The sequence below is a fragment of the Molossus molossus genome, unplaced genomic scaffold, assembly GCF_014108415.1.
Source record: "Molossus molossus isolate mMolMol1 unplaced genomic scaffold, mMolMol1.p scaffold_m16_p_4, whole genome shotgun sequence".
Taxonomy (NCBI): Eukaryota; Metazoa; Chordata; class Mammalia; order Chiroptera; family Molossidae; genus Molossus; species Molossus molossus.
The window spans coordinates 91,299,755-91,325,701 of NW_023425377.1; the positions used below are offsets into that span (position 1 = coordinate 91,299,755).

At 38.8% G+C, this 25,947-nt stretch overlaps 2 protein-coding genes across 8 annotated transcripts in view; one reads left to right on the forward strand and one right to left on the reverse strand.

The window, feature by feature from the left end:
• The window catches only part of LOC118643486 (histone PARylation factor 1), a 40,134-nt gene extending 14,506 nt beyond the window's left edge, over nt 1–25,628 (forward strand). Inside the window, exons 6-9 of one of the 2 annotated variants that reach the window (XM_036281599.1) lie at nt 4,351–4,438; nt 7,951–8,123; nt 11,133–11,260; nt 25,558–25,628. In XM_036281599.1, coding sequence (XP_036137492.1) covers nt 4,351–4,438; nt 7,951–8,123; nt 11,133–11,260; nt 25,558–25,612 — 444 coding nt within the window. In that variant the 3' untranslated portion in view covers nt 25,613–25,628. Of the gene's footprint in view, nt 1–4,350; nt 4,439–7,950; nt 8,124–11,132; nt 11,376–25,557 lie in introns of those variants that run through there. The other variant, XM_036281600.1, reaches the window with a different exon arrangement.
• The window catches only part of CLCN3 (chloride voltage-gated channel 3), a 75,198-nt gene continuing 63,834 nt past the window's right edge, over nt 14,584–25,947 (reverse strand). For 2 of the 6 annotated variants that reach the window (XM_036281592.1, XM_036281595.1), the window contains 3 exons: nt 24,188–24,404; nt 19,216–19,291; nt 16,976–17,499 (listed from right to left, as the gene is read on the reverse strand). In XM_036281592.1, coding sequence (XP_036137485.1) covers nt 17,341–17,499; nt 19,216–19,291; nt 24,188–24,404 — 452 coding nt within the window. In that variant the 3' untranslated portion in view covers nt 16,976–17,340. Of the gene's footprint in view, nt 15,120–16,437; nt 17,500–19,215; nt 19,292–24,187; nt 24,405–25,947 lie in introns of those variants that run through there. The other 4 variants (XM_036281594.1, XM_036281597.1, XM_036281596.1 and 1 more) reach the window with 4 other exon arrangements.

Here is a 25,947-nt window from a genome sequence, read left to right on the forward strand (position 1 = left end):
CACATGACCCCAACCAGGGCTGGGGACAAACTGCAACCGAACCCGGGCCTCTCGGGTCTGCGGGTCGATGTTCTAACACTGAGCCAAACCGGCCAGGGCTAAATGTTTTTTTTAATGGGTAAGGTCGGAGGGGCTCATGATTTAGTGCAAGGTGTCTTTGGCCGTAGTTTTGTAAACGTATGCGTCAGAGAGCTTTATTTAAGGCCTCAAAGGTGGTTCTCTTTTGAGAGAGACTGTGTATTAAGATTTATTCGTTTCCTCCAGTAAATGTGGACTGAGCAGTCCTCTCTCGCTTTCCCTTATTGATACCATCACCATCTCCTGTTGCATCTCCTAATGCCTACAGAGTGAATGGAGTGTTTTGGATTCTTTTGGTTTATCACTCACAAATATCAGAGTAAGTTAACAGACAAGCTAGAATCTGCTTTGGGGTAAATAAGAGTTCTATAGGAGTTTGTTTCTTACAACCTCTGGGGAGGAAGGACACGTTTCACTGTGGAATGAGGGCACTCCAGTCTCCGTCAGCCTCTCACCATTGTCTGCTGATCATCTGAATGTTCTAGGCCAAATGAAGTACCATTTATTCCTGAACAAAGTAGTACAGGTAACGAAGTACTTTAGTGTACTTAGTTATTTAAAATCCTACTTCAGTTCCTTCTCTGATCATGACTCAACTGTAGGGTGATAATGTTCTGGTAAATTAGTCACCAAACTGCATTGTTAGCAGTTCTTTCTTTCATCCTACAGACTGGAAACAGTTTATAAAAATGTATTTGAAACTCACTTCAATGGGGCATTTTTTTTTATTTTTTAAATTTTATGTTGCCATTTTACCTTTCTAGTTTTCATAGGGAGCCTCTCCCACCCTTGAGAAAGAGAGAGAGCATTTCTTATCTCATTATTATGTATTCCTAATTCTTGACTAAAGACTAAGCTTGTAGGTACAGAACAGCTGTTAGCAAATTCTTTCATCAGAACCTTGTTTTATTTTTTAACCATCAACTATCATTTATTTCAAATGGGATTTCCTTAATTTTTCCCATAGCTATAAATAAAATATGATGGGGTTAAACTTCATAGGTATATTTGTCCTGGTCTGCTCCCCAATGTTTGCATATTTTTTAAAAACAGCTGCTAAAAATATAAATACAACTTAAAAAAGAACTTATAAGACAACCATTTTATCTTACCAAACACGTTGATTATGCTTTCATATTCGAGTTTGTTCTTTGTTGTTATGTAATCTCCATTTAATTCATAATTTTCTAGTCCTGAAAAATTTAGCTCCACTAGTATATATGACTTAATGACTTTGTCCTTGTGTGTGAAAGCAGTAATATATTCATTCCAGTATAATAGACTACAATACAATACATTAGAAATCGTGTTTCTATACTGACAGTACCTACAGTGCTTTGGAATGCAAAGTCCTTATGAGTTGCCTCATTTGACCCTCACAGCAAATCTGCAGAGCAGGTAGGAATTATCATCCAATTTTAGAGATAAGTAAATCAAGGTTTACAGAGGCTTTGTTCTTTGTCCAGAATCATAAGTGAGTCAGACCTAAATTCACATCTTTAATATTTAGCATTCTTTCTACCTGATTCTTTCCACCCCATCTTCCTACTACTAATTGGCCACCTGCCACTTTGCCTTTTTTTTATTCCTAGATTTCTTATTAAAAATGAACTTTGAAGTAATGATGTCATAAAATTGAGGGTTTATCATTCTACCCATCTCTGATCCTAATGCCTTAGGATATCACCACCCTTGTACAGGGTTTTCCTAAGTTTGTATTCCTATTCTTCATAATAAAATTAGGATTCTCATGTTTTGCTAACTATTAATACCTCTTTATAGACAATTAGTACAGTTTATCATCTGTGGAAAATGTGAAAATACTTACAATGGTTTTGTTGTGTGTCAGTGTAAGATAAGTCAGTGCACATATATCACGTTTTCTTTATCAGTACTCTTTTATGACCTGCTTTATAAACTTTTGAATATATTATGATTATCACTTCATATTGCTGAATATAAGATCTGCCTCATAATTTCGAGAAGTTGCAGAGCACTGTGCTCGTGTTCCAAGTTTAGGTTGCTTAAAATTTTTCAAACAACCTTGCCATAAATATCCTTATATACCTTTATTTGCACATTTATCTGCTTATTTCCTTAGAAGAAATTCCTAGAATTAAGTTTTGTCAGGTCTACACTGGTCGTAAGGTGATTGTGTGTGCGCGCATTTTGTTTTTCTTTGCTTCTCTTTAATTGTGTTGGTTACATTATTTGCAAAACTGCCCTATGTGTATAATATTCCCACTAGCAATGTATGAGCACCTGTTTTCTCCATATCCTTACCAGTACTGGGTATTATCAGTCCTCTTAATAATACTTCCTTGTTTTAATTCTTTGATTATAAAGGACATTGTTTTTTACTTATCTGTTGGTCATTTGTATTTCTTTTGTGAATTACCTGAATTTTGCCCATTTTTCTGTCAGGGTTAGAATTAGTCTTTTTTCTTCCTTATGTTTTAATTTGGGTGTTACACTTTTCCTTTATTTTTAAGACTCTTTTATAAAGATATTAATCTTTATTAATTTTATTATTTGTATATTACAGATATTTTTCATGTTAATTTTTCTTAATTTGTTTTTATTTATTCTTGATAGATTTTTTTAATAAATTTTTTTTCCTTTATTAATTTTTAGAGAGAGAAAGGGAGAGGGAGAGAGAGAGAGAAACATCGATGAGAGAGAACATCGATTGACCGCATCGATTGGCGACCTCTTAGTGCATGGGTCAACGATCAACCACTGAGCCATACCAGCCAGGCTTGATAGGTTTTTTTAAATATTTGAATCTAAAAGCCTTTTCTTTCTCTAATCCAAAATTATTTTTAAAACTTTCTATTAGTTTTATGGTTTTATTTTTACATTTAATCTTAAAATCTAACTGCAAGCTATTGTGGCATAAAGAGTAGGATATAGTTATGACTTGATTTGTTTTTTCTCAAGTGTGAGCAATTGTCTGTGAACTTCTTGAACAATCTGTTCCGGTGGTTACTTACTAAGAGATAATTAAAGCAGCAGCACAGTGGGGACATTATAGTAAAGTAAGATACAGACTTGGGTGCAGAGTAGTTTATTTGGAAGGAGGGGTTGTGTCCCTCTCTGTCAGGGATTTTTACTGGTCTACACAAAGGTGGAATATGTGAAGCAGGTGTTTTGTTACTGAAAGACCTAAGAATAATGTCACTAGTGCAAATAGAGAGAATATAGATTGGAAGGGTTATGATGGTGGCTGTAGTTGGTTGTTTCTGTCTTTGGAGATTACCACTTAGTAATAGCTCACTGGTTTTGTTATTTGCCTCCATAAAGGTTACCAAAAAACTAGAAACTACCCTGCTTTGGGGAAGTTTGCACACAAGCCTGAATTTTCCAGCTAAAAATAGCCCTGGCCGGTTTGGCTCAGTGGTTAGAGCGTCAGCCTGCGGTCCGGAGAGACCCGGGTTCGGTTCCCGCTAAGGGCGTGTACCTCAGTTGCAGTTTGTCCCCGGCCCTGGTCGGTCGTGCGGGTGGCAGCCACTCGATGTGTTCCTTGCACATCAATGTTTCTCTCTCTCACTCCATTCCTCGCTCTCCCTCCCACTCTATCTGAACAAAAAATGGAAAAGTGTCCTCCGGTGAGGATAAAAAAAAAATAAAAATAAAAAAATAATGGGCATAACTTTGGCAAGATGAGTGAGAGGAATTCTGTGCTACTTCATCTTCCTGCTAACAAAAACTATTCCTTCTCTTTTAGGCCCGGTTCCTATGCCTTCTACCTAAAAGACACTTGACCTTAGAGCAGCGGTTCTCAACCTTCCTAATACCGCGACCGTTTAATACAATTCCTCATGTTGTGGTGACCCCCAGTCATAAAATTATTTTCATTGCTACTTCATAACTGTAATTTTGCTACTGTTATGTCTTAGGCAACCCCTGTGAAAGGGTCATTCGACCCCCCAAAGTGGTCATGAGAACCGCTGTCTTAGAGGAAACTGATATTCTGGCTTGCATTGGCCTTCTTCCCTCACAAAGCAGGCTGCAGACTTGTAAATGACGACACGGTTAACAACAGCCAGTCATTCCACTGCTTTATAATTGCTTGAAGGGCTTGACTTTTAGCTGATTTTAAAGAAAAGGAATATTAAACTTTTGCCCTGGCATCCAAATTTACTGAAATAAAATGTCATTAAATTTATATTTTGACAGAAACGTTGAGGGTTTGTGTGTGTGTTTTGTTGGGTTTGGGTGAGTTTGTTTTATTTACCGTGATTAAATTTTATTTTATTTTTTTTAACTTAGGTCGTGACAAAGACCTTTCATAGTGCAGGCTTGGTGGTTCCAGTGGATAAAAATGAAGTTGGGTACAGAGAGCTCCCTGAGACAGATGGTAATGTATTTCTTATGTACGCGTGCATATGTGAACATATGTATGTTAACATGTGTGCAGGAGGGTTTTCCTTATGTGGAGCCGTAGTACCTACAGATGCCTTTTGTGGGCAGTCACTGGGCCTTAGTAACAGACCAAGCTCAGGTCTGAGGGCCAGAATCAAAACTGGGCTTGTAGCTGTGTGACCTTGAGCAAAGTATTTAACCTCACTAAACCTTGTCATTTTTATCTGTAAAATGGTTAATAATGGTGAATACCATTTACAGGGAAGAGTTAGGGGTGTAAAAATGTAAGATCTTAGCACGTTGCATGTCTTATAGTGCTTAAAATGTAGTAGTTATGAGTTTAGGGACTTTTGACCTATTGCCTAGGTTACATTTTCTGAAATACTTCAGAACCTTTGACATTAGTCAACATGCAAAATAGTAATTATTGACTAGTATGTTTTTATGTAGTCTTTTGCAAAAAGTTTTTCATCTGCATATAAGTTACCTTAGCATTCTCAAGCCCAAGATCCTGAACTGCTTCATGTGTATGAAAACACTTTGAAAATGGACTATTCATACACAAATATAATTGCTGCTATGTTGAGGAAACTAAATCACTTCTCAACACTTTGCCCTCCCCTGTATTTCCCTTCTTACTTTGAACATCCCTGTTGGCATTGCCCTATTTTTTTTCATCCTGTTCCAGAGAAGATACAACTTAGAAGTCAAAATTAGCACTTCTCAAGGAAGAACTGAGTATTCCTGTCCAGCATGTGCATTTGGCCATGTTTTAAACAGAACCAACCGGACTGGGCTGGTAGTCTCTGGCTTTGGGACCTAGAAACCTACGTTCTTAACCAGTTCTCTACGGCTATTCTCTTAAGCTGTTCTCAAATTTGACTGTGCAGTCTCTGGGCAGTAGATTGAGATGTCTGATATCAGTTACTCAGCTGTGGTTTTTGCCAGCTTCATACTGCAGTAGAGGAATTCCCCGGGGAAATGAGTATGGCTGGGCTGTAGAACATGGCAGGCTAGCCTACATGTGGCTGAGCACTTCAACTGTGGCTAGTGTGGCTAAGAAGAATTTGTAATTTTGATTTTAATTCATTTGTTTATATTACACACCGAAATGATTATTTTGGATAGTTGGATTAAATTATCTTAAAATTAATTTCATGTTCCTTTTTTAATGTGGATATGAGACAAGGTATTTGCATATGAAGTCTGCATTGTATTTATTGGACAGGGTAATCTGTCCCTCTGTCCCACTGTCCACCTCTCCTTCCTGAATCAGAGGTAATCTGTCTGTGACGGGGAAGGCGTGTGGGCTCTAGTTTACTGTGCAGTGTTCGGCTTATATTCTCTTCCTGCCTCTGCACACTAGTCCATTCCAAGCTTTCGCAGGCAGAATGACTGTCTGTTTGGGAAAGGTTGAGAACATTTGTTACAGAAGAAGCAGTCTCTAAAACTAAGGGGTGGTGGGTTTTAAATCATAGTGCCTGGAATAAGCCCTGTTACTCTCCCCTGGTGGTGGTTCTGGGGTTTTATGTCCTAGATCTTTTTATTTCCATTTACTTTTTTCTAACATTCTAGACATTAAATCCTTGAGTGGTTTTAATTATTTTTGAATGAGAAGTGGTAGCAAAACATAAAGGACCTCCTGTCATCTTGGTCCTGCCTAGTGTTGTTTGCTAGGAGTATTGACAGGCAGTGTATCAGTGTGTAACAGTGTCAACAAATCACAGAATGATATTCATACACTGAAGTTAACCCTCATAAAACTTTACCACTCTTGATAATCCTTATACTTTATATTTGTAGTATCAGTAAAATGTTATGCCTCATACATACAACTTGATAATCACGTATCACTCTTAGGTGTGATTAAGGTTTCCTTGTCTCCCCAGTATAGTAGCCACATTTAAAGATGTGTTTTTGTTGGTTTGAGTAATCACCATCCTTTTCTTTAGTGGATCATCTTCAAGAAGGTAGTTTATCAAAATGTAAGTCTAGCTCTGGCCAGTTTGGCTCAGCGGTTAGAGCGTCCGCCTATGAACTGATGAGTTGCAGGTTCGATTCCAGTCAAGGGCACATATCTCTGTTGGGATTTGTCCTTGGCCTGGTTGGGGTTATGCAGGAGGCAGCCACTCAATGTGTCCCTTTCACCTCTCTCTCTCTCTCTCTCTCTCTGTCTCTGTCTCTGTCTCTCTCTGTCTCTCTGTCTCTGCTCTTCCTTTCTCCCTCCCACTCCATCTGAATAAAAATGGAGACATGTCCTCGGGTGAGGATAAAAAAAAAAGGAAGTCTAATTAGATATTGTTCATTATCTTCATTCTCATAGGCATCCTGAGATCTGACACACATTAGCATCCAGGAGGTAGTAAGAAAATGTTGAAAGCCAAAATAGAAATGTTAAACCACTGTTCTCTATATGTAGATAAATGTTAGAAATTTTCTGTGTTCTTTCTTCAAATTACATTTCTGCCATGGCTGCACTGCCTACCCCCAGGTTGGTCAAGGCTTCGTTCTGCAGTGATTTGTCACCGGTTTTATTGTCGTCTTTTCCTGTACTTTTTAAATAAAGTAGGATAGGGCAAAAAAGAGTAAACTTTATTATAGTCTATTTGGATTTTGTTTAATCCAACTCTTAATAAAAACTATCCCAGGGATGGGTTACCTATGGTCTCTGTTGCTATATTATTTGCTTTTTTCCGACCTTTTAAAAATGGAAAGACATTCTTAGCTTGAGGGCAGTTAGAAACGGTAGTTGGGACCTGGCCAGTGTGGCTCTGTTGGTTGGAGCACCATCCATGCTGCACTGAAAGGTCACAGGTTCAATCCCCAATCAAGGCTTGTATGGAGGCAACCAATCAATGTCTCTCTCTCTCTCTGACTGTCTTCCCCCCAAAAAAATAAAAATCTTTCAACAACAATAAAAAAAAAGAAACAAACAAAGGGGTGGGGGACAAAACAGGTTGGGCGAGGTAGTTTGGCCTCAGTTTGCCAATCCTTAGACTAGCCTACTGAACATTGTTGAAAGCTTAGTAAAATCACGATTACAACCAGATCCGCTGTGAAACACTGACATTTTGTTAGTACAAGAAATCATTTTGTTAAGCCATTTTTATGCTTAAATCTTAATTAGGAAAATTATAAAATCGCCATTCTAAATTATGGTGCCAAAAAGGTTGTATCAATTGTATGAAAAGTCCTATGAAGAAAAAAAACCTAGCTTGTGTCCGGCCAGTGTGGCTCAGTGGTTGAGTGTTGACCCACGCACCAAGAGATCGCCAGTTCGATTCACCGTCAGGGCACATGCCCAGGTTGTGGGCCTGATCCCCAGTGGGGAGCATGCAGGAAGCAGCCAGTTGATGTTCTCTCTCATCAATGTTTCTGTCTCTCTCTCCCTCTCACTTCCTCTCTCTCTAAAATCAATAAAGAAAAAAAAATTTTTAAAAACCCAGCTTGTATTTTTACCTTCGAAAATGGTGATAGATAATTTTTAATATCATCGATTTCTTCCAGCTAACCTCAAGAGAATTTGCAAGGCAATTGTCGAGGCACCGAGTGATGAGGAGAGACTAAAAGCTTTTGCTCCCATCCAGGAAATGATGACTTTTGTGCAGTTTGCTAATGATGAATGTGACTATGGCATGGGGCTCGAGTTGGGAATGGACCTCTTTTGTTATGGTTCCCACGTGAGTAAAAAAAATCACCACCATGCCTGGCTGGCGTGGCTCAGTATTAAGTGTTGTCCCATGGACTGAGAGGTCCTGGTTCGATTCCCTGTGTGTGTGTGTGTTTGTGGGCTCGATCCCCAGTAGGGGGCATGCAGGAGGCAGCTGATCAATGTTTCTCTCTCTCTCTCTCTCTCTCCCTTCCTCTCTCTAAAAAAAAAATCAATAAACACATTTTTTTTTTAAATCACCACCAAACCTCCCTCCTGTCCCGCACCCCTGTACACACACGCATACACACACATGCATATTATATCCCCAAGTTCTAGATAGGTAGGACATATATTTCAAGGGAACTTTTTGAAGTGATCTTTAAGCAGATGTTTTTTTAAATATCTTTTACTTGAAACTCATCATCTATTCTGGCAAAGGTGAATAACCAAGATTATGTGCCTTCAGGTTTACATTAAACAGAATGTATGTATTAGACACAGTGTCGGGACATGCATGTGTGTGGGTGTGCACACACCTTTCCTGGGGCTCCATTTCATTTCCTGTGATGGGGGCCATATTTGTTCTTGTGCTTGAATTCTTAGAGGAAGAATAAGTACTATTTTAATATAGGCTTTAAATTATTTAAAATAATGAGATGCTAGTCTATAATTAACTATTTGCTAAATAGGAAAAACATACCCAACAGTTAAAATGGTGTTTTCTCAGCTGCAGTTGCCTCAAATTCAAAGAGGCAGTAAGATGTAGTGGCCACAGCATGATTCTAGGGCTAACCTATTTGGTTTTAAATTACTCCTCCCCACTTAAAAGCTGTGTAAGATGGACAGTTTCTCCAACACCTTTGTCTGTCTCCTTACATGTAAAATATGTCTGCACACAGACCAGTTAATTCCATTTAACCTATGATGTCACCTGTGAAGCAGAGAGAGGTTAACCATCTTGCACAGGCTGTCTGGTTCTGGAGTCAATATCTGTCAGTAATTCCCAAACTGTAAAGTCCATGGGAATCACTAGAGATACTGTTAAAATGCAGGCTGTTTCTGTAGATCTGGGGTGAATACTGAGGTGCTGCGCATGCTCCCATTGATGGTCATGCTGCTGCTCTGCACATGCTCCGAGGGGCCGGACTAAGCCAGCAGCTCGCATTGGCATGCGTCAGAATCCTCTGTTCACACACATGGTGCATCCCACCCTCCAAAGTTGAAGTTCTTGGGTGGGTCATGAGAATTTGCATTTCTGACAAGTTGCTGGGTCTGGTGAGTCTCATTTGAGAACTCTGCTCTAAACCACATTACTGTTGTTTTTCTGCCTTCCTCATACATGGTTGTCAGTAAAAATACCCACGTTTGACAGCCAGAATTACAGTCCTTTACCAGCCAGGATAGTGCTTGGCCTGCCAGAAAATTAACCAGCTTGATAAAAAACGTGATTGTTGTGAAAGTTAAATACCATATAAGAATATATGAAAAGGTTTTTTAGCACAGGATTTAGCACATATTAAGTGCTAATTATTGTTTATCAAAAAAAGCACTGCCAGTTTTTCTTCTAGTAAATAGTAGTAGTCTAAGGCACTTGATAAACCCAAGGCAGTGACTTAAAGGATGGAAGGGGTTACATGGTAGGCAGGAGGGAGAGAAGAAATTTGAAAAGGGAGTGATTTAAAAACTTAAATTCAGCATAACTACAGTGATACCTCGGTTCTCGAACATAATTCGTTCCAGGAGGACGGTCGAGAACCAAATTGTTCCAGAACCGAAGCAATGAAACCAATAGGAAATAATGGAAACTGGATTAATTCGTTCCAAGCCCCAGAAAATGCCTATTTACTGGCCTAATTTGTATATAATATGTAGAAAAACATAAGTCTCAACAAGAAATAAAAGTGTACAGTATGTCTAAGGGTTCAATTCAGTGTAAAGCGTGACTCTCTCCACAAAGCGTGACTCTCTCTCTGCACTCACACTGATGACGCAAGCAAGGGGACGAATGAACGCCATTCGGCTCAACTCGGCTCATCTCGGAAGTTCGAGTTCCAAATATTTGTTCGGATTCCAAGACAAAAGTTTCTCGAATCTCCTGGTCGAATACCGATTTGGTCGAAATCCGAGGCGTTCGAGAACCGAGGTATCACTGTATTCTTAAAGTATCACCCAAGGAAAGTAATGATTAAAATCTTAACTAGTAGGTATACACTGAAGAGATGGAAAAAGCATTTGAGCATATAGTTTGGAGCAAATAAAAAAGGTTGTTGCCCTGCCTGGTTTTGCTCAGTGGTTAGAGTGTCGGCCTGTGAACCAGAGAGTCCCAGGTTCAGTTCCCACTAAGGGCATGTACCTCAGTTGCAGTTTGTCCCCAGCCCCGGTTGGAGTTGTGTGGGTGGCAGCCAGTCAATGTCTCTCTCATTGATGTTTCTCTCTCTCTCCCTCCCATTCTATCTGAAGAAAAAGACAAAAATGTCCTCGGGTAAGGATAAAAGAAAAAAAAAAAAGGTTGTTAAACCTTAACCTTATCTAAGGGAATGGGGAAGCTTACATTTTTAACTTGGTTTTCTTCTGAATTTCCTTCAAAATATACCATCAGTTCTTTAGAGCTACCCGATTGTCTCTTGGACAGAGTGCCATAGGTTGTCTCAAAATTTAGTCTTAAGCAGTTGAGAAAGCTATTATGATTTGGGGAGTGTGCTTTGTTAGACGAGTGCTTTTTCTATGTATTTTTTTTATCCTCACCTGAGGACATTTTTGTGTTTATCTTCAGATAGAGCAGGAGGGAGAGTGGGAGAGAGAGAGAAACATCGATGTGAGAGAAACACATCAACCGGTTGCCACCCACACGACCCCAACCAGGGCCGGGGACAAACTGCAACCAAGGTACTTGCTCTTAGCGGGAACTGAACCTAGGTTCTCTGGTCCATAGGCCGATGCTCTAACCGCTGAGCCAAACCGGCCAGGGCACTATGTATTTTGTGATACACGAGCATCTGGTTTATTCTCTGCTTAATGTTATTCTTTTATTTTTCAGTATTTTCATAAAGTTGCTGGCCAGCTTTTACCTCTTGCATATAATCTGTTGAAGAGGAATCTCTTTGCAGAAATTATTGAAGATCATCTGGCAAACAGAAGTAAAGAGGACTTAGACCAGCTTTCAGCGTGAGTTCGAGCTGGCTTTCCTTGGTGTACATTATTTTAAAGGCTTAAAATATTAAACTTGTGATTTTGTTTTTAAGGGATACAAAAAATAAATTGATGGAAACATTTACTAAAACTTGTATAAATCCCTTCTGGCCTGGTTTTCTTTTTCATGTGCAAATAAATGGCAGCCAAATCATCTAGGCGGTGAGGCCCTAGTCACGTTGGAAAAAAGTCACCCTCTAATGCAGTGGTTCTCAGCCTGTGTGTGGGTCGCGACCCCTTTCACACAACGTCACCTAAGACCACTGGAAAACACATTTCCGATGGTCTTAGGAACCGAGACACCGCACCTCTGTCTCCAGGCGGGTCCGCCCACATGCAGATACACCCACATACATGAGGAACTGTGTTAAAGGGTCGCGGCATTAGGAAGGTTGAGAACCACTGCACAGGAAGTCACTGCCCAATGCCTGTGGACAACCACCCCTTCCTCTCCTCCCAGGGAGTCCTGTGTTAGTATTCAGCATGGGCAACTAAGAATTTATTTCTGAGACTAAGTTAATAGCTGTAGCTTTAAGGATTGGATTCATGGAGGGTAGGAAACCCGGGAGACTGCACCAGGCACTCTCGCAGAGTCCCTGACCGGGTCTAATGGAGCTGCATTTCAGCAGCATCTCCTGACTCGTGTATCCTCCCCAGTAGTGCAGTTATCCTGTTCGGAATGTTCCTTAAAGCGATTCTCCTTTGACTCTGTATTTACTAATCAATAATGCACAGTGTATTGATATAGCATAATATAGTAGACAAATCAATAAACTATTTAGATTTTAGTTTTCCATTGCAAATGACTTCATTGGACTTCCAGTACAAATCTGTGGAGAGCTGTGTTTTACCAGATTCAGATCCTCATTAAACGTCCTTCACTTGAAAAACAGCAAACCATGAAATGTAAAATAGCAAACTGTGGATCGGGCTCAAGAGCCTATAAGCGCTCTCCCATTCCTATGAAGTTCAAAAAAAGCCCTGGGGTTCTCTGGTTTAGTCCCCACATCTGCAGTCCCCAAAATTACTTCCTCTGTGAGTTGTGTCCTTAAACAGACCTTATGAGATACTTAATGTTTGTGATAAAAGGACTGAGTGGACTATTAAAAAGAAACATCGTCAGGATGTTTAATTGAGGAGCATATCTCATCTCCAGTTACACTGTAAGCTTTTAAGAACATGGATTTTATGAGTAAATAGCCTTCCTAGCCACATAAACCCCACATAAACCTTTGAATGTACGTGTGGCTGGAGAAAAAAAAAAACAGAACCATGAAGACTGGTCTCATTTTAACCTCAAGTTGGTCATGCTACCACCTATCCCACTTCCACATCTTTCCTCAAATAGGCAACACCTCCTCCATCCTCAGTTTATTTCTCTGAAAAAATAGAAGCAATCAACTTCCAGGGAATCTCACTGCAGTACTAGCTACCCATTCCTATGAATGTCGCTTACTGTCCTGCTGTGTGCCCGAGATGCTATCCCTTTTAGCTACTCGAGGACCTCTGAGTTAATCAGTTTCCCTCTCCTGCATTCCCAACAAAAGCTATAATGTCCTGCAACTCAAACTACCCTTTATCGTACATCCCTTTTCTGAAAAACTCAGGGAGAGCTTTAGTAACTGCCTTTAATTCTTTCCAATCTGGCAAAACCTACTCCAATCAGACTTTAGCCTGATCCACTGAAACTGCTTTGGTCAACCTCCACACTGCCCAATTTTCAGTCCTTTACCTGTCCACACCGCCTGACAGTTGATCCTCCTTAAGACTACCATTCATTTGGCCCAGGGGACTGCCCTTGTCTTAATGGCCCCAATCCCCTCCCTACCTCACTGCTGCTCCCTCTTGCTGACTCATCTCAGCTCTAAACATACAGATGCATCAATGCTCAGTCCTTTCTGTCCACTTAACCCCATGGTGGCCTTTTCCTGTCCCGGGGTACTTCCCACAGTCTAGATCTCTCAGGTGAAACTTGAGTCTCTCACATGCCTGCTTGACATCCCTACTTGGAAGTCTAAAAGGCATTTAAAACGTAATGTCTAAAACCAAAATCTCTCTGTACACATCCCAATCTATTCTTCATGACACCTTTCCCACTTCAGTCAGTGGCCAGTCCATTGTTCTGTACTCAGGCCAAAAACCTTGGTGACATCCTTTACTCTCCTCACTCCACATTCAACCCATTAGCAGAGCCTGTCTCTTCCACCTTCAGAATGTCTGGAATCCAACCACTGGAACTGCTTCCGCCAGCTCATCAGAACCGGCCTCTCAGTAACTTACCTTGATTATGCCAAGAGCCTTTGGCTGGTTGGTCTTCTGCTTCCACCCCGCCCCCTTCCAGTTTATTCCAGGCAAAGCAACCAAGAGATGACGTCACTGTCTGCCTCACTGACTTTTCCATTTTATTCAGGATAAAAGCCAAATTCCTACACACCCAACTTCTTTCCTCATCTTACACCTTTTCCCCTCCAGCCAGTGACCTACTTACTGTTCCATGTGTCTGTCAGGCATGTCCTACACCCACAGATAACTATCATTTCTCTCTTTAGGTTCTGCTCAAAGGTCACCTTATCCCTGAGGCCTTCCTTGATCACCCTCTATAAAAATAGCATCCTCCCCATTATATTTCTCCTTCAGAATTTTGTCTGATTTATGTATGGCATTTTTTTAAAATGTAGGAATCATTTTTTTGGATCTGCTGAATTTATCACCATCTGACATCTATGTATTTGTCTCTTTCCCTACTGGGATGTAAGCTTCAAGAACAGAGAATAATGCCTAGCACACAGTAAATGTTCAATAACTACATAGTGAATGATTCAATGAAATGAATGAGAAAAGATCTATCCTTGAATTTTTAGTCAAGTGCTTTCATCTTTACTAGAAGTTTAATATTAGTAGACTGCTGAAGTCTTTTTTACCACCTCCTTTTAGGCAATTCTATAGTATAGCAAACTTCCAAGGTAAACCTTTGAAATGGAAATCCTTCACATGCTTTCTCTTCATGCAAACAGCATTTTTTTTTTTTTTAAATCATGGTTCTGAAAGGAAAAGGAAATGAAATCTTTCTGTAAATCCGCAGCTTCCACTGGCACCTACACTATTGCTACTATGTAGCTACCCTGGAGCTCTATCCAGCATCCACTGTGTGGTTGCTCCTTGCTTGCAAAGTGCAGAAAGGGCTTTGTAACCGGAGAGAAGCTTTCCATGTATAACCCCAGTGTGCCACGCATATTGGCCTACACTGCAAAGAGCAGTAAAAATGGGAGGGCTGTGACATAATTGAAGGGCAAACCACACATTGTCATATAGATTTTAATAGAGATTCTGATTAACTCATCACAGTAATTCATTTTTACTGTAATGATATGCAGCTTTACTACACTAGTATAAATAAAAACAGATAAATACAGCTCTAGGCAACATCACAGATTAACAAACTAAGCATTCTTCATGAACCAAAACTGAAAACAATTATTAATAAGAGATGCTGACACCTTTGCCCATTCTCATCATACCTTCTCAAAAAGGGTACTCAAATAAGGTGCTCCAATTATTATTTGCCAATCAACCAGGCACATATATTTCATGGTCTCCACTATTTCACAGTTTGGTTAAAAAGCAGACATACCTCAACATATCAAAAAGAAAAATGGAACGGATAGCAATACCAAAGAAAACCACTGGAGGCATAAAAATATGGCACTTTTCCTGTATATTTCAGCTGTAAGACACATCAGGGATAGAAATACATCAAGAAGAAAGTTAATATCCACCTTGAATGTTCACCCTGAAATGTCAGTCTCTGAAGCAGGATGGACAATGAAAGGTGGACCTAAAATCAAAAAGAAAACATGAAAAATGATATCCATGTGAAGTTTAATGTTATGAAGCAAAGAAACCTGTTTCTCCCTTGAAGGCTTATAACTGAGGACCAGGGATTAAATTACTCAGTAGCCACTGTGGAGGAATTCACACTCAAGCAGCGCCTTGCACACGGCCAGTACACTGAAAACAAGCCGGAGATAAGATACACAGAACTATCTAGAAATGATTTCACTTTGGACAGTCAAATAAACTTTGAAGGGGCCATTAAGAAAACTTGAAGTCTGCCAAAATGGGGAAGTGTGTTGGACAAAAGACTAATTTTAGATAGCAAAACTAAGAATGTGTCACAAAATTCCTAAAATTCTGTTCAACTTTCAATTGTCATTCGAATATGGCTTCATGTTCTTACCGATCTTATGTGATCTTACAGATATATTATTATTAAAAACTAGAAAGTGAAGAATCACTTCCAAAAAAAGCAGCTCATTGCCAGTTTGTTTCAAAAAATGTCTGCAAAAATTGACTTTCCAACCAAAAATGCATTACCACCACAGAATATTTAGGCCAGTCTTTCAAGTAAACTGCCTTTGCCGATATTGAATTAAGACCACGATTAAGACAGACATTTCCAAAAACAACAAATCCCAAACGCACCCCAGGACATTTTCAACTCATCCTGCAAAAATGTGCACTGTGAAGTCAAAACATCGTCACTTCTGAATGTGACATGCCCAAAGATCCAAAGGTTATGTTCCAATTACAATTTTAACTGCTACCTTTGCAACTTTATTATTTTTTTAAAAACGTAAACACTATTTAACATTTGATTTTAATCTGCAAAGTGATTTTGTAGTGTTTCATCTTTCCAGTTCATGAGTCAGAATGGACAGGTCAGAAGACAGAACCCAGGGGATGGCAGTGAAAGATCAGAGAAAGGTTATGTACACGAGATCATAGAGAAACCACCACCTCGCTTAAACCCTTATTCCCACTGTAAACTTTGTTCATAGCTCCATATTTGTAAGTCTGAATTAGTCTATAAAAATCACATTAAAAAGGTAAAATTATTTAAGTGAGATATTAACTGATCTGTATTTTATAAATTTTAATCCATAAAAATATAAATAAGAATGGTAAATTTTTAAGAAAAGAAATATACATTTAGTGCAAGTTATGAATTACATTTCTTCTTCAGTGTCAGCAGTAAAATACCTTGAGGAAAGAAAAAAATGACTGATCTAATTTCAAGAAAGAAAAAAAAATTCCAGTGTTTAAACATGCAGTTAATACCAGATACAGCTCAACAGAATATTTCCTCCTCCTTACTGTCAGAGCAGCAGCATTTTGTTTCCGTATGTTGAACAGTAGTTGTCTATCAGAGTAGTTATGCATAAGACCAGGTCACATTATCCATAAAGTCTGAGAGGAAAATAAACAGAAAACTTTATCCTCATGAGTCCCATTTCATTGCAGACTCTGAGCCACACAGCACACAAGCTGCGAGCTCATCCACGCTTGGCGGAGACTGTGCCTTTGTGATCAGCCTTCACTGCAGTGCACAAGGCTGCTCCAAGAACGCTCATGGCGCACACTACACGGGCAGTGGCACAAGAAACACTCCCTTCTTGTGATGAGACCTCAGCAAAATCACAGTACATCTCAATATGAGAAAGGACTGCTTCCAAAGGGCACACCATTTAAGAGGCTTTGTTAGAGAGAGAGAGAGAGGGAGGGAGGGAGCGAGAGGAAGAGACAGAAAGAGAGGGAGGGAGGGAGGGAGGTTCTTCTGGAATGTAGGAAGGTAATACTTAACTATACAATTCATGAATTAAACAGAACAGTTTTGATAAAAAAGGGCAAGACCTGCAGTCTTAGAGATGGCTCAATTCAAAGTAATCCCTCCAGAAACAGGGACTGATAACGCGTCTTTGCGATGTTGGCGTGACAGGCCAGGTGCTGGGGGCTCCGGTGTCCTCTCCTTTGGGGCTCAAGCCTGCTCCGTCACAGCACATCCTTGGCTGAAGGCAACCAGTGCAGAACAACAGGAGGTGGCTGGCTGCTCTCCTTAGGGAAAATACCTCACTCATTTCCTTCTCTCTCTCCTTTCCCTCCCCAAACAGTTCCTTCCACCAGCATTATTTGCAAACCATGTTGCAAACGCCTGGCTTTTATATTTCTTTTTTGTTTGTTTGTTTAAAGGAGAAATATAAGTAGACGACTCCCTCAGGTTACAGAGTTGTGCTATTCAACAAATGAACTTCCTCTTCTGCCTCCTCTCTCTCCTCATCTACGGGATTCAGTTGAACATGACCGAAGCGGGGTCTTGGTTTGCCGTCTGGGCCATATGACGGAGGATATCTTTTTTTGTTATAATGCCAAGGAGGCGCCTGAAAGGGATAAACAGAAGACTGCCATTAAAATAAAAGGGAAAAGAAAAAGAGAAGCTACATTTATAGCTAAATCCTTTTTGTTGACAGGAATAGAGCAAAGCAAGCGCCTGATTTTGTATTTTCAAAAAGTATTTTATTGGCAAAGATAACCAAATTATCCAGCAACCATCCTTTGATATAGAAAGTATTATGGTCACTAACAGTACGATGTCCTTTCCACTGAGACTCTCAATGAAGTAGAACTACTTTGATTAATGTATGCCAACAAAAAAGTAACAAAAAGTGGGAGAATGTATGAACAAGAAATACCAATCCCATTTGAGAAGAAATATCCATTCCCATCACACCAAGAAAGCAGTAAAATGTCTGATTACCAAGTCCCCTCAATATTCCATTTTTTTTAAACCAAAGTTAACTTTTAAAAAATAAAGATTGCCCAGTTGTATGCTGTATCTTCATGAAAGCACATACAATTGAGATAAAATGGTCAACACAGAACTTCAATTGCAAACTTCAGAACCCAGAATAAATCTGTAAGACAACTCAAGTTTCTGGTACACTCATCAACGTTATACTTTTTTGATTTTGGCCAAAAAAGTTAAGATACAGTGCTTTTATGAAAGTCATAGTTGTTAATGCTTACATTAAAAGATAGATGAAAATCAAGAAGCAGTCCTAAAGTATTATAAGTGAAGCACAAAGCAGAATGAATGAGTAGCTACTTATTATTCTGGTTAGTAGTTTTTTTAAGAAGGATGCATGAAACACTTGTGAAATATTAGCATACAACAGGAATACATAATCAGTTGTGTATTAAACTGGGATACGTTTTATATAGGTATGACAATTGCAGGGCAAAATAATTTCAGGCATTAATTGTTAAAGCCAGACACTTTTTAGGTTATAAGGTAAGATAATAATTAAAAATGTATCTTTAGTCATGAAACCACTAGGACATAGAGCCAGTTAAAACAAATGCATCTGACCCTAAAAGATGCTTAAAGCACTCTAGAAGCATCATACAAAAGGGGCACACACATATTCTAGGTACAGTTCACTAATGAAATGGCAGGACACACACTATTGACTTTGAAAGAATGGAGGGTATGGGGGTATAGCAGAAAAAGAACTAATGCTATGATCACACACACATATATATACATGTACACATTACGCTCCAGTTAGTGTGCCCATAAAATAAATCCATTTACTTGTCAGCAATTCTAACATTGCTAAGCTCGGTTATAATGATTTATGAGCTTAAATTTACCACAAAACTACCACAAGATCATGAAACATTTTTTTTATATATAAAAAAAAAAGGGGGGGGGTTGGGATGATGGGGTAGACATTTTTAACCAGTCTGGCATCCTCTGAGACTGGTGTGACCGCTAGAGTAGACAGATATATTGTTACTTTTTAAATAAATGCCCAGTAATATTTACTCAGTCAACTACCAAACTCTTTACAGTTCTTAAATTGCAACTAATCATTTTGATGAGACGTTAAGTTTTGCTTACTTCCTATGAATGGAATTTTAGACCCATTTAAATTTATTTTACAGACATGTTCTATGAGCTATAAATGTAATTGGCAGCATGAAGGACTTTTTATTCGGCAGGTATCTGGGAAAGAGAGAACTGAACAGTTCACAAGTTTCATGCCTCCTGACTTCTAAGGTGTCTAATGAGGAGATCTGATATATCTAATCACCAAGGGTTCGACGTGCTGCTTTAGTTGCTCGAGATGCTCTAATATGTTCTTCTTTGTGATGATCCCCAAGACAATCCTGAAACAGATCATGTTATGCTAATAACTGTGAGAAATTAAATTAAAGGGGGTTCCAATCATAACGATAATGAAAGAAAGAATAAAAACATGAACCATAAGAATGCTTATAATGAACTTTAGAAAAATAAAAACAAAAATGATTTAAAATCCCAGGTCCCACTTGCATAAACTCTACTGACTTTCAAAAGAGACATGGTGCTATTTTTAAATACTGATAGATTGTTTCCCTTTTTAAATTAAAAATCAAAATGATAAAAGTTCACAATGAAGATGACTACAAAGAAAAGTACAAAAAATATTAATATACAACTGTAAAATTATAAAATTTAGCTTCATTTTCACTGTTCCTTCCTTCAAGGAAAATATTTTTCTAACATCTAAGATGTCAGAGTGCAGCAGGTATTATGTGGATCTACCTTAGCAATAAAAAGGTAGAAGGTGTCTTAGCCTTTATTGCCTATGAGGACACTTAAGAAGTCCCTTGGGTTTTACTATTATTTGGAATTAAATAAATAATGCCAACCAATACAAACACCTCCTAATTTTCAGGACCTGCCAAATACTACTTAAGATAAGCAAATAAGATACAGTTAAGATTAGGGGGCCCTGGCCAGTTTGGCTCAGCGGTTAAAGCGTCAGCCTGCGGTCCGGAGAGACCCGGGTTCGGTTCCCGCTAAGGGCACGTACTTCGGTTGCAGTTTGTCCCCGGCCCTGGTTGGTCGTGCGGGTGGCAGCCACTCGATGTGTCCCTTCACGTCGATGTTTCTCTCTCTCTCTCCCTTCCTCTCTCTCCCTCCCACTCTATCTGTACAAAAAATGGAAAAATATCCTCAGGTGAGGATAAAAAAAAAAAAAAAAAAAAAGATTAGGGGGTCAAAATGACTTTTACTACTTTACGTATTTTTTCTAAATAATTATTTCTTAGTTAATATATTATTATAACATCAATCATAATAATGGCCATAAATTCTCATGAGGATACTTGAAAATAATTAAACATTTAATTATTAAACAAAATTCTGGTTACTGGTATTATAATGAAAGTCAATGAATTCAACTACAATATATGACAATATAAACAGTGAATGTCAAAACCTTAAAAAGTGCCCTGGCTGGTGTGACTCAGTTGGTTGAGCGTCATCCTGTGCATGAAAAGGTCACTGGTTCAATTCCCAGTCAGGGCACATGCCCTGGGTGAGCTCCATCCCCAGTGCAGGGCGAGCAGGAAGCAGCCAATTGATGTTTCTCTCCCCCTCTCCCCCTCTCACTCTAAAATCAATAAAAACATATTATTAAAAAATACTTTAAAAAGTTTTTAATTGCTAAATTCTAGCAGCCCATCCAGAATGCGCTTCTGGGTAACTGAACATACTTCCCTGGTGATCAGGTTAAGTCAACTTTACTATTAAACTGCCTTTGAACATTCTGACTTGAAGGGTGTTACCAGGGGACTTCACTTAGTCAAAGCAGCCTGGTCCTACAGATAGGTCAGAAGCAAACAGTTACTCAGGGTGATGCCTGGGTGTGGAGGTGGTGAAGCAGAGAAGGAAGGGACTGGGAAAGGCATCAGTAGGTTCTATGCTAATCTTTTTCTTTTTTTTTTAAATAATGTACTGATCACTGAGAACAAAGATAAACTGAAAAGTTCTCAGAGCACGGAGAAAGTTCCCCCTCCAAACACGCTCAGACACTGCACTACGTAAAATAAGCGCTCAATCACTCGGTAGATGTTCTTCTCTGATTAAATGTTTGAGGTCAAATAAACAACAAAAACCCATCAACTCACTTAAATTTATACTTGTAGTCAGGAAATGTGAAAATCGTGACAATTAATTCAAATAATTCCAGTCTAATTCTCATTCATTCTTTTCTAGCCAATCATATACAGTGATTAATTACAGTTACTATATTAGTAAGCTCTGCCAAATCACAAGGTACAAGCTGAGAAAAAAATTACATGTTTTAAGGAGCAAATGGCATATTCAGAGATTTACAGGAGCAATGTTAATATTTACAAAGTAATAGCCCTAGAAAGGAAGAAGTACATACATCTCCTCTCCTTAGTTAATGGAGAAGAGGGATTTGAGCATAAGGTCAGGTTCAGTGCTGCTTTGTTCATTTCAGGAAGTGTAAGGAAAATTGATGCAAAATGTGACTCATGTGAAGGCTGATTTGTTGCTTCCTTGTGGGCTGATAAACAATTATGTAAGAAGTAACAGCACGACTCAACATTTTCCCAAAGTGTGTTCCAAGAAACACCAGTCACCAGAGTTCTACCCCTTTTCCTCCAACAAAAAAGGCTTGGTATTCAAATAAGTTTGGAAAACTATGTTTTCTATTATCCCATCTGAGAATCAAATAATATTAACATTTTATAAGTACTGAGAAGTTCCACAGTAAATAAACCTCAATTGTATTTAATCTAACACTTTCCCAATTTATATAATCACAAAAGTCTTTTGGAGCAATGCCTTCATTCCACCAAGACTAAAAGATTTTGAGAAATTATGCTAATTAAAATAAGAATGTGGGACATCTATAAATGATATCTTTACAGACATACTTCCCCTCATCCCTCTGGTCTCATTTTCTCCTTGCCTCCAAGGTTCCTGATCTGACATATCCCTTCCCCCAAATAGTTATTTTCCACCTCTAAGGACCCAGTATAAAATGTGAGCAATTGTCCAGAACTTCATGTCTACACTAGAAACCAGAAGATATCATTTCTTTTCTGAGTTTAAATCATTTAACTGTAAGTGAGAATAAAACACTCTACTTTCTTACATACTTCAAAGAAAAAGTCCCAAGAGAACCACCACCCCATGTGATCTCTTCTTTTATATCAATCTGTTTTCCTTATAGGACAGAAATAAGGAAACTATAATCAAGGCAATTAAACATGCTCCTTCAGAAAAAACCACCTCCTACCACAAGCTTTCTTATAAACAGGCAGGATCAGGTAAGGTTTTTATTTAACTATCCTCCCTTTCCCACCACTTCATTATTTTTACACTTTTCTTTTAAATATTTTCCTTTCCAATGTATGTGCTCTCAAAATCCTGGGAATTACTCAGCAAAGGGAAATACGGCAATTAGCCCATACAGCTTTGTGGTCACAGATAGTCATGACTAAGGACAATATATTTATCTGGTAGTACATAAAAGGACAAACCATGCCAGGCACAGAGAATAACTCAAAAAGTAAAAAGTTCCTAACAACTAAGCTTAGCTTCCAGTTGAGCCATTTATAATTAAAAGGGCCCAAGAACAAGTAAAGCTTTATGAAAAGTTATTCCACTTAACTTGTACTTATTAAGTTGTTAAACAGTGACATTTGATACCATTATTTTTTAAGTTTGATAACACTAAAGAAAAAGTTATTTTACTACATACACCCCTTCTGCAATCAATATCTGTGATACTTAATAATTCTGACCTCCCTACCCTTAATCAAGCACTTTATCTTTTTAATGATGTATTCATATCACCTTGAGTTATTTTGACTAATTAGCACACTAAACATGGATCTAATTCTCTAGTTTTATAGTTCTTTTCCTAATACAATACAGTCTAATATATTGTCCAAGAAAACAGTAGCGGTTTAAGAAATCACAAAGAAAGAAAATATATTCTATCAGTCAATTACAGTACAAAGCAACAGCAAGAGATTGGGTTTTAAAATTAGAAAGATATTTTATTCCTTGATCTCTGAATTGCTAACCACATGCCTGGGCAAGTCATCAACCCTCTCTGAGCTCCACCACTGCCTCTGTCCACCAGGGCACTGCACCTACCTACCTGCAGAGGGGCTGAAAAGTTACACGAGAAACAGGAGGGAGGTGGTGTTCAGTAAACAAAGTTCCATCCTTTCTGTCCTTTCTTCCTCCTTTCTCTAGACAGGGGTCACATGTTTTGTACAAAATTACATTTTAGAAAACCTGCTGTGATTCTCTATGTGCTTATTATTTCAGCCAGCTTCACGCTGTGCACACAGGTTATGCATAATCCCTTGCTCCTCGATTCTAGTCTTTCCATTGTCAGTCTTCAGGTAAAACAATGTTCTTAAGTGTTTCAGCTAGAACAGTAATATAATGGGAAAGGGGGGAGGGAGGACTAGAGAGAGAATGGGCTGGGAGACAGATCCCAGGTCAGGGACAGAGGGCGGAGTATGGCAGCCAAGGCGTACTGCGTATTACTCTCCACAATCCCTGTGACATATGCCAAGCAAAACTCTCCCATATTCCTATCCTCGAGAGGCACTGGCAGTTTATGTGGAAAGGACAAACAAAAATCAATTTATACATTTTAAATACAGGTGTACTTGTCATTAGCAGTTTATGTAAAAGGTCTGTAAATGGAGAAGGTAGGAAAGAGGAAACAAAGCATTTGCTAAAGGAGGTTTTCAGCTAATTTACAAATTTCAGTTAATTATATATTATTTCTTTCATTACATGACAAATTAAATAACGTCTGACACAGTAAATAGCCAAATATCTAGAAGGTTGTTACTGAACTAGAAATAAATATTCTAAAAAGGAAATACAACAGGAAAACAGGTTTTTGCAGTACTCCGTACAGGTCAGGGTCCCTCTGTCTACCGAAGGAAATACACTATGAACCATGTACCTGTTGGAGATGTTTCAGCACCTCTTTGCCAACTTTCAGGTGTTCCTGGCATATGTCACTACATTTTGGCAAAGATCTGGGAGTTGGTATTTCTCTTATTCCTTCTTAAATGTCAATCTGATTGACCTTGTCATTATAACCACACTAAAAGACAGACTTTCCCACTCTGGAGCTAATTACACTCTCTCCTAATAAGTGCATATGAATCCGCTAAAAAGGATAAAACAATTCTGGTAAGTGAACTGATTTTTTTTTTAATGAAACTTACCCATTGTGAGTGACAAGGCACTGCCTCAGACCCAGCTTTCGGAAAATATCCACCACAATCTCCATGGGCGTGTGGTCCGTCACTGTGAAAGGGCTCATGTCAAGAATGCTGCGAAGCTTCAAGGGCCGAGGACTCTCTGCGGGGAGAGATGGGGTGTGCTGTGCGAAGCACACCCGAGAACTGCCCACGATACCTTCTTGTTTTTTTCTGGCACTTTCTGAAAAGACAGAGAAGACCAAAAATTAAAATTTCATAGGTTTTATTTTAAGGGCAACATGCTTATTCAGAGATTAAATAAAAAAGTGTATCCCATGACTTCATTTTTTTTTCTCTCTTTTGAATCAAGAAAGAAATCAACTGAAAAGTCATTTATCAATGTCTTATATTTGACAGAATCAGAATCTCCAACCAATAAACCATCTTCATGTAAATAAAATATTTTTGGTGTTATCAAAAATTTGGCATAATTTTCTTTACTGTGATTGAAGCTTTTCTAACTTTGGGATATGAGGTTTTAAAACCTGCACAAACCATAGGACTCATCACCGAACAACACCTGCCTGTGCGGAGCCCCGTGTCCTGCACGGAAGGGGAACTCGAGAGCTGCGTCCTCACTCTGACGGTGGTGTGCACTGCACCACTGTGAATTAGTCCTTCTTTGTCCTTTCTAATGTTAAAGTTTAATTTTCTAGGTGAGTCATGAGCATGAAGAGATAGGCTGAAACTACAATTACACACATAAGGGGCACAGACTGACTTTGTAGGTTTTATTTGTAAAGGCTAGGGTAACCGCTCAGCTGCACATGCTCGGTCCTGCTGCCCACCTCCACCCCCACCTCTGAGTGCCAGACAGGAAGCGGCAATGATGCAGAAAACTGTAGAGGAAGAACAGAGACCATGGGTACAAAAAGGAAATGCATGAGTAAAGAAAATACAGTAATAAAATAGCTTTATGCTTCTATTTTGAATTAGTGTGTATTCAATAATATACACATATATAAAACCTAATGTACAGGTCTGCTTTACAAAAATATATATGGGTAAACATTTAAGGTGTGTTCAAAAAGTCATCATGTGACTAACATTTCTGAGGATGGGACTGAATCCCATATATCCAAATTACCTTAAATGAACACTGCCTTCCAACCCAACACTCAACTTCTCAAGACAATAACAAAACTAAAAAATATATCCAATAGGTGGGAATGTAATATTTAACTTCACCACCCTTTTCTTATAAAAACTTGGCCTTCTTTCTTTAAATTTCTATATAAATTCCAAAATTCTGATCTTTTCCATTTCTTTGCCTGGTTACCATTTAAATGGGAAAGAATGGGAATCTAAACAATAAAATTCTTCTCTGATTGTAGGTTTGATCATGGCAATGACTTAGAAGCTAAAATACTTGAACGGAGCCAAGTCTGACCGCATATTGTGCCTGCTCGGGCAACTACTAATTGTATTGTAAGTAATATTGTATTACTTAAAGCAAAACTTGGAACAATGGGCTTGTCAGTCTTTGAAAAAGGCTTCCAAAGATGTAAGCTTTCTCCGAAACTGAACAGGATAGTCTGTAGGCTCCTTACTTCTCCTCCTCCTCCTTCCTTTTGTTCTACTTTAGTAACTCTTGTAAACTGAGACCTTCCAGTTTGATTTGAGAAATATTCCCCAAATACACTGTCTAGTCTCTCTTCTTTTCAAATGGCACAAGGATGGAAATATTTTATAATCCTTTTTCAATGGCCACAGGGATAAGTTGG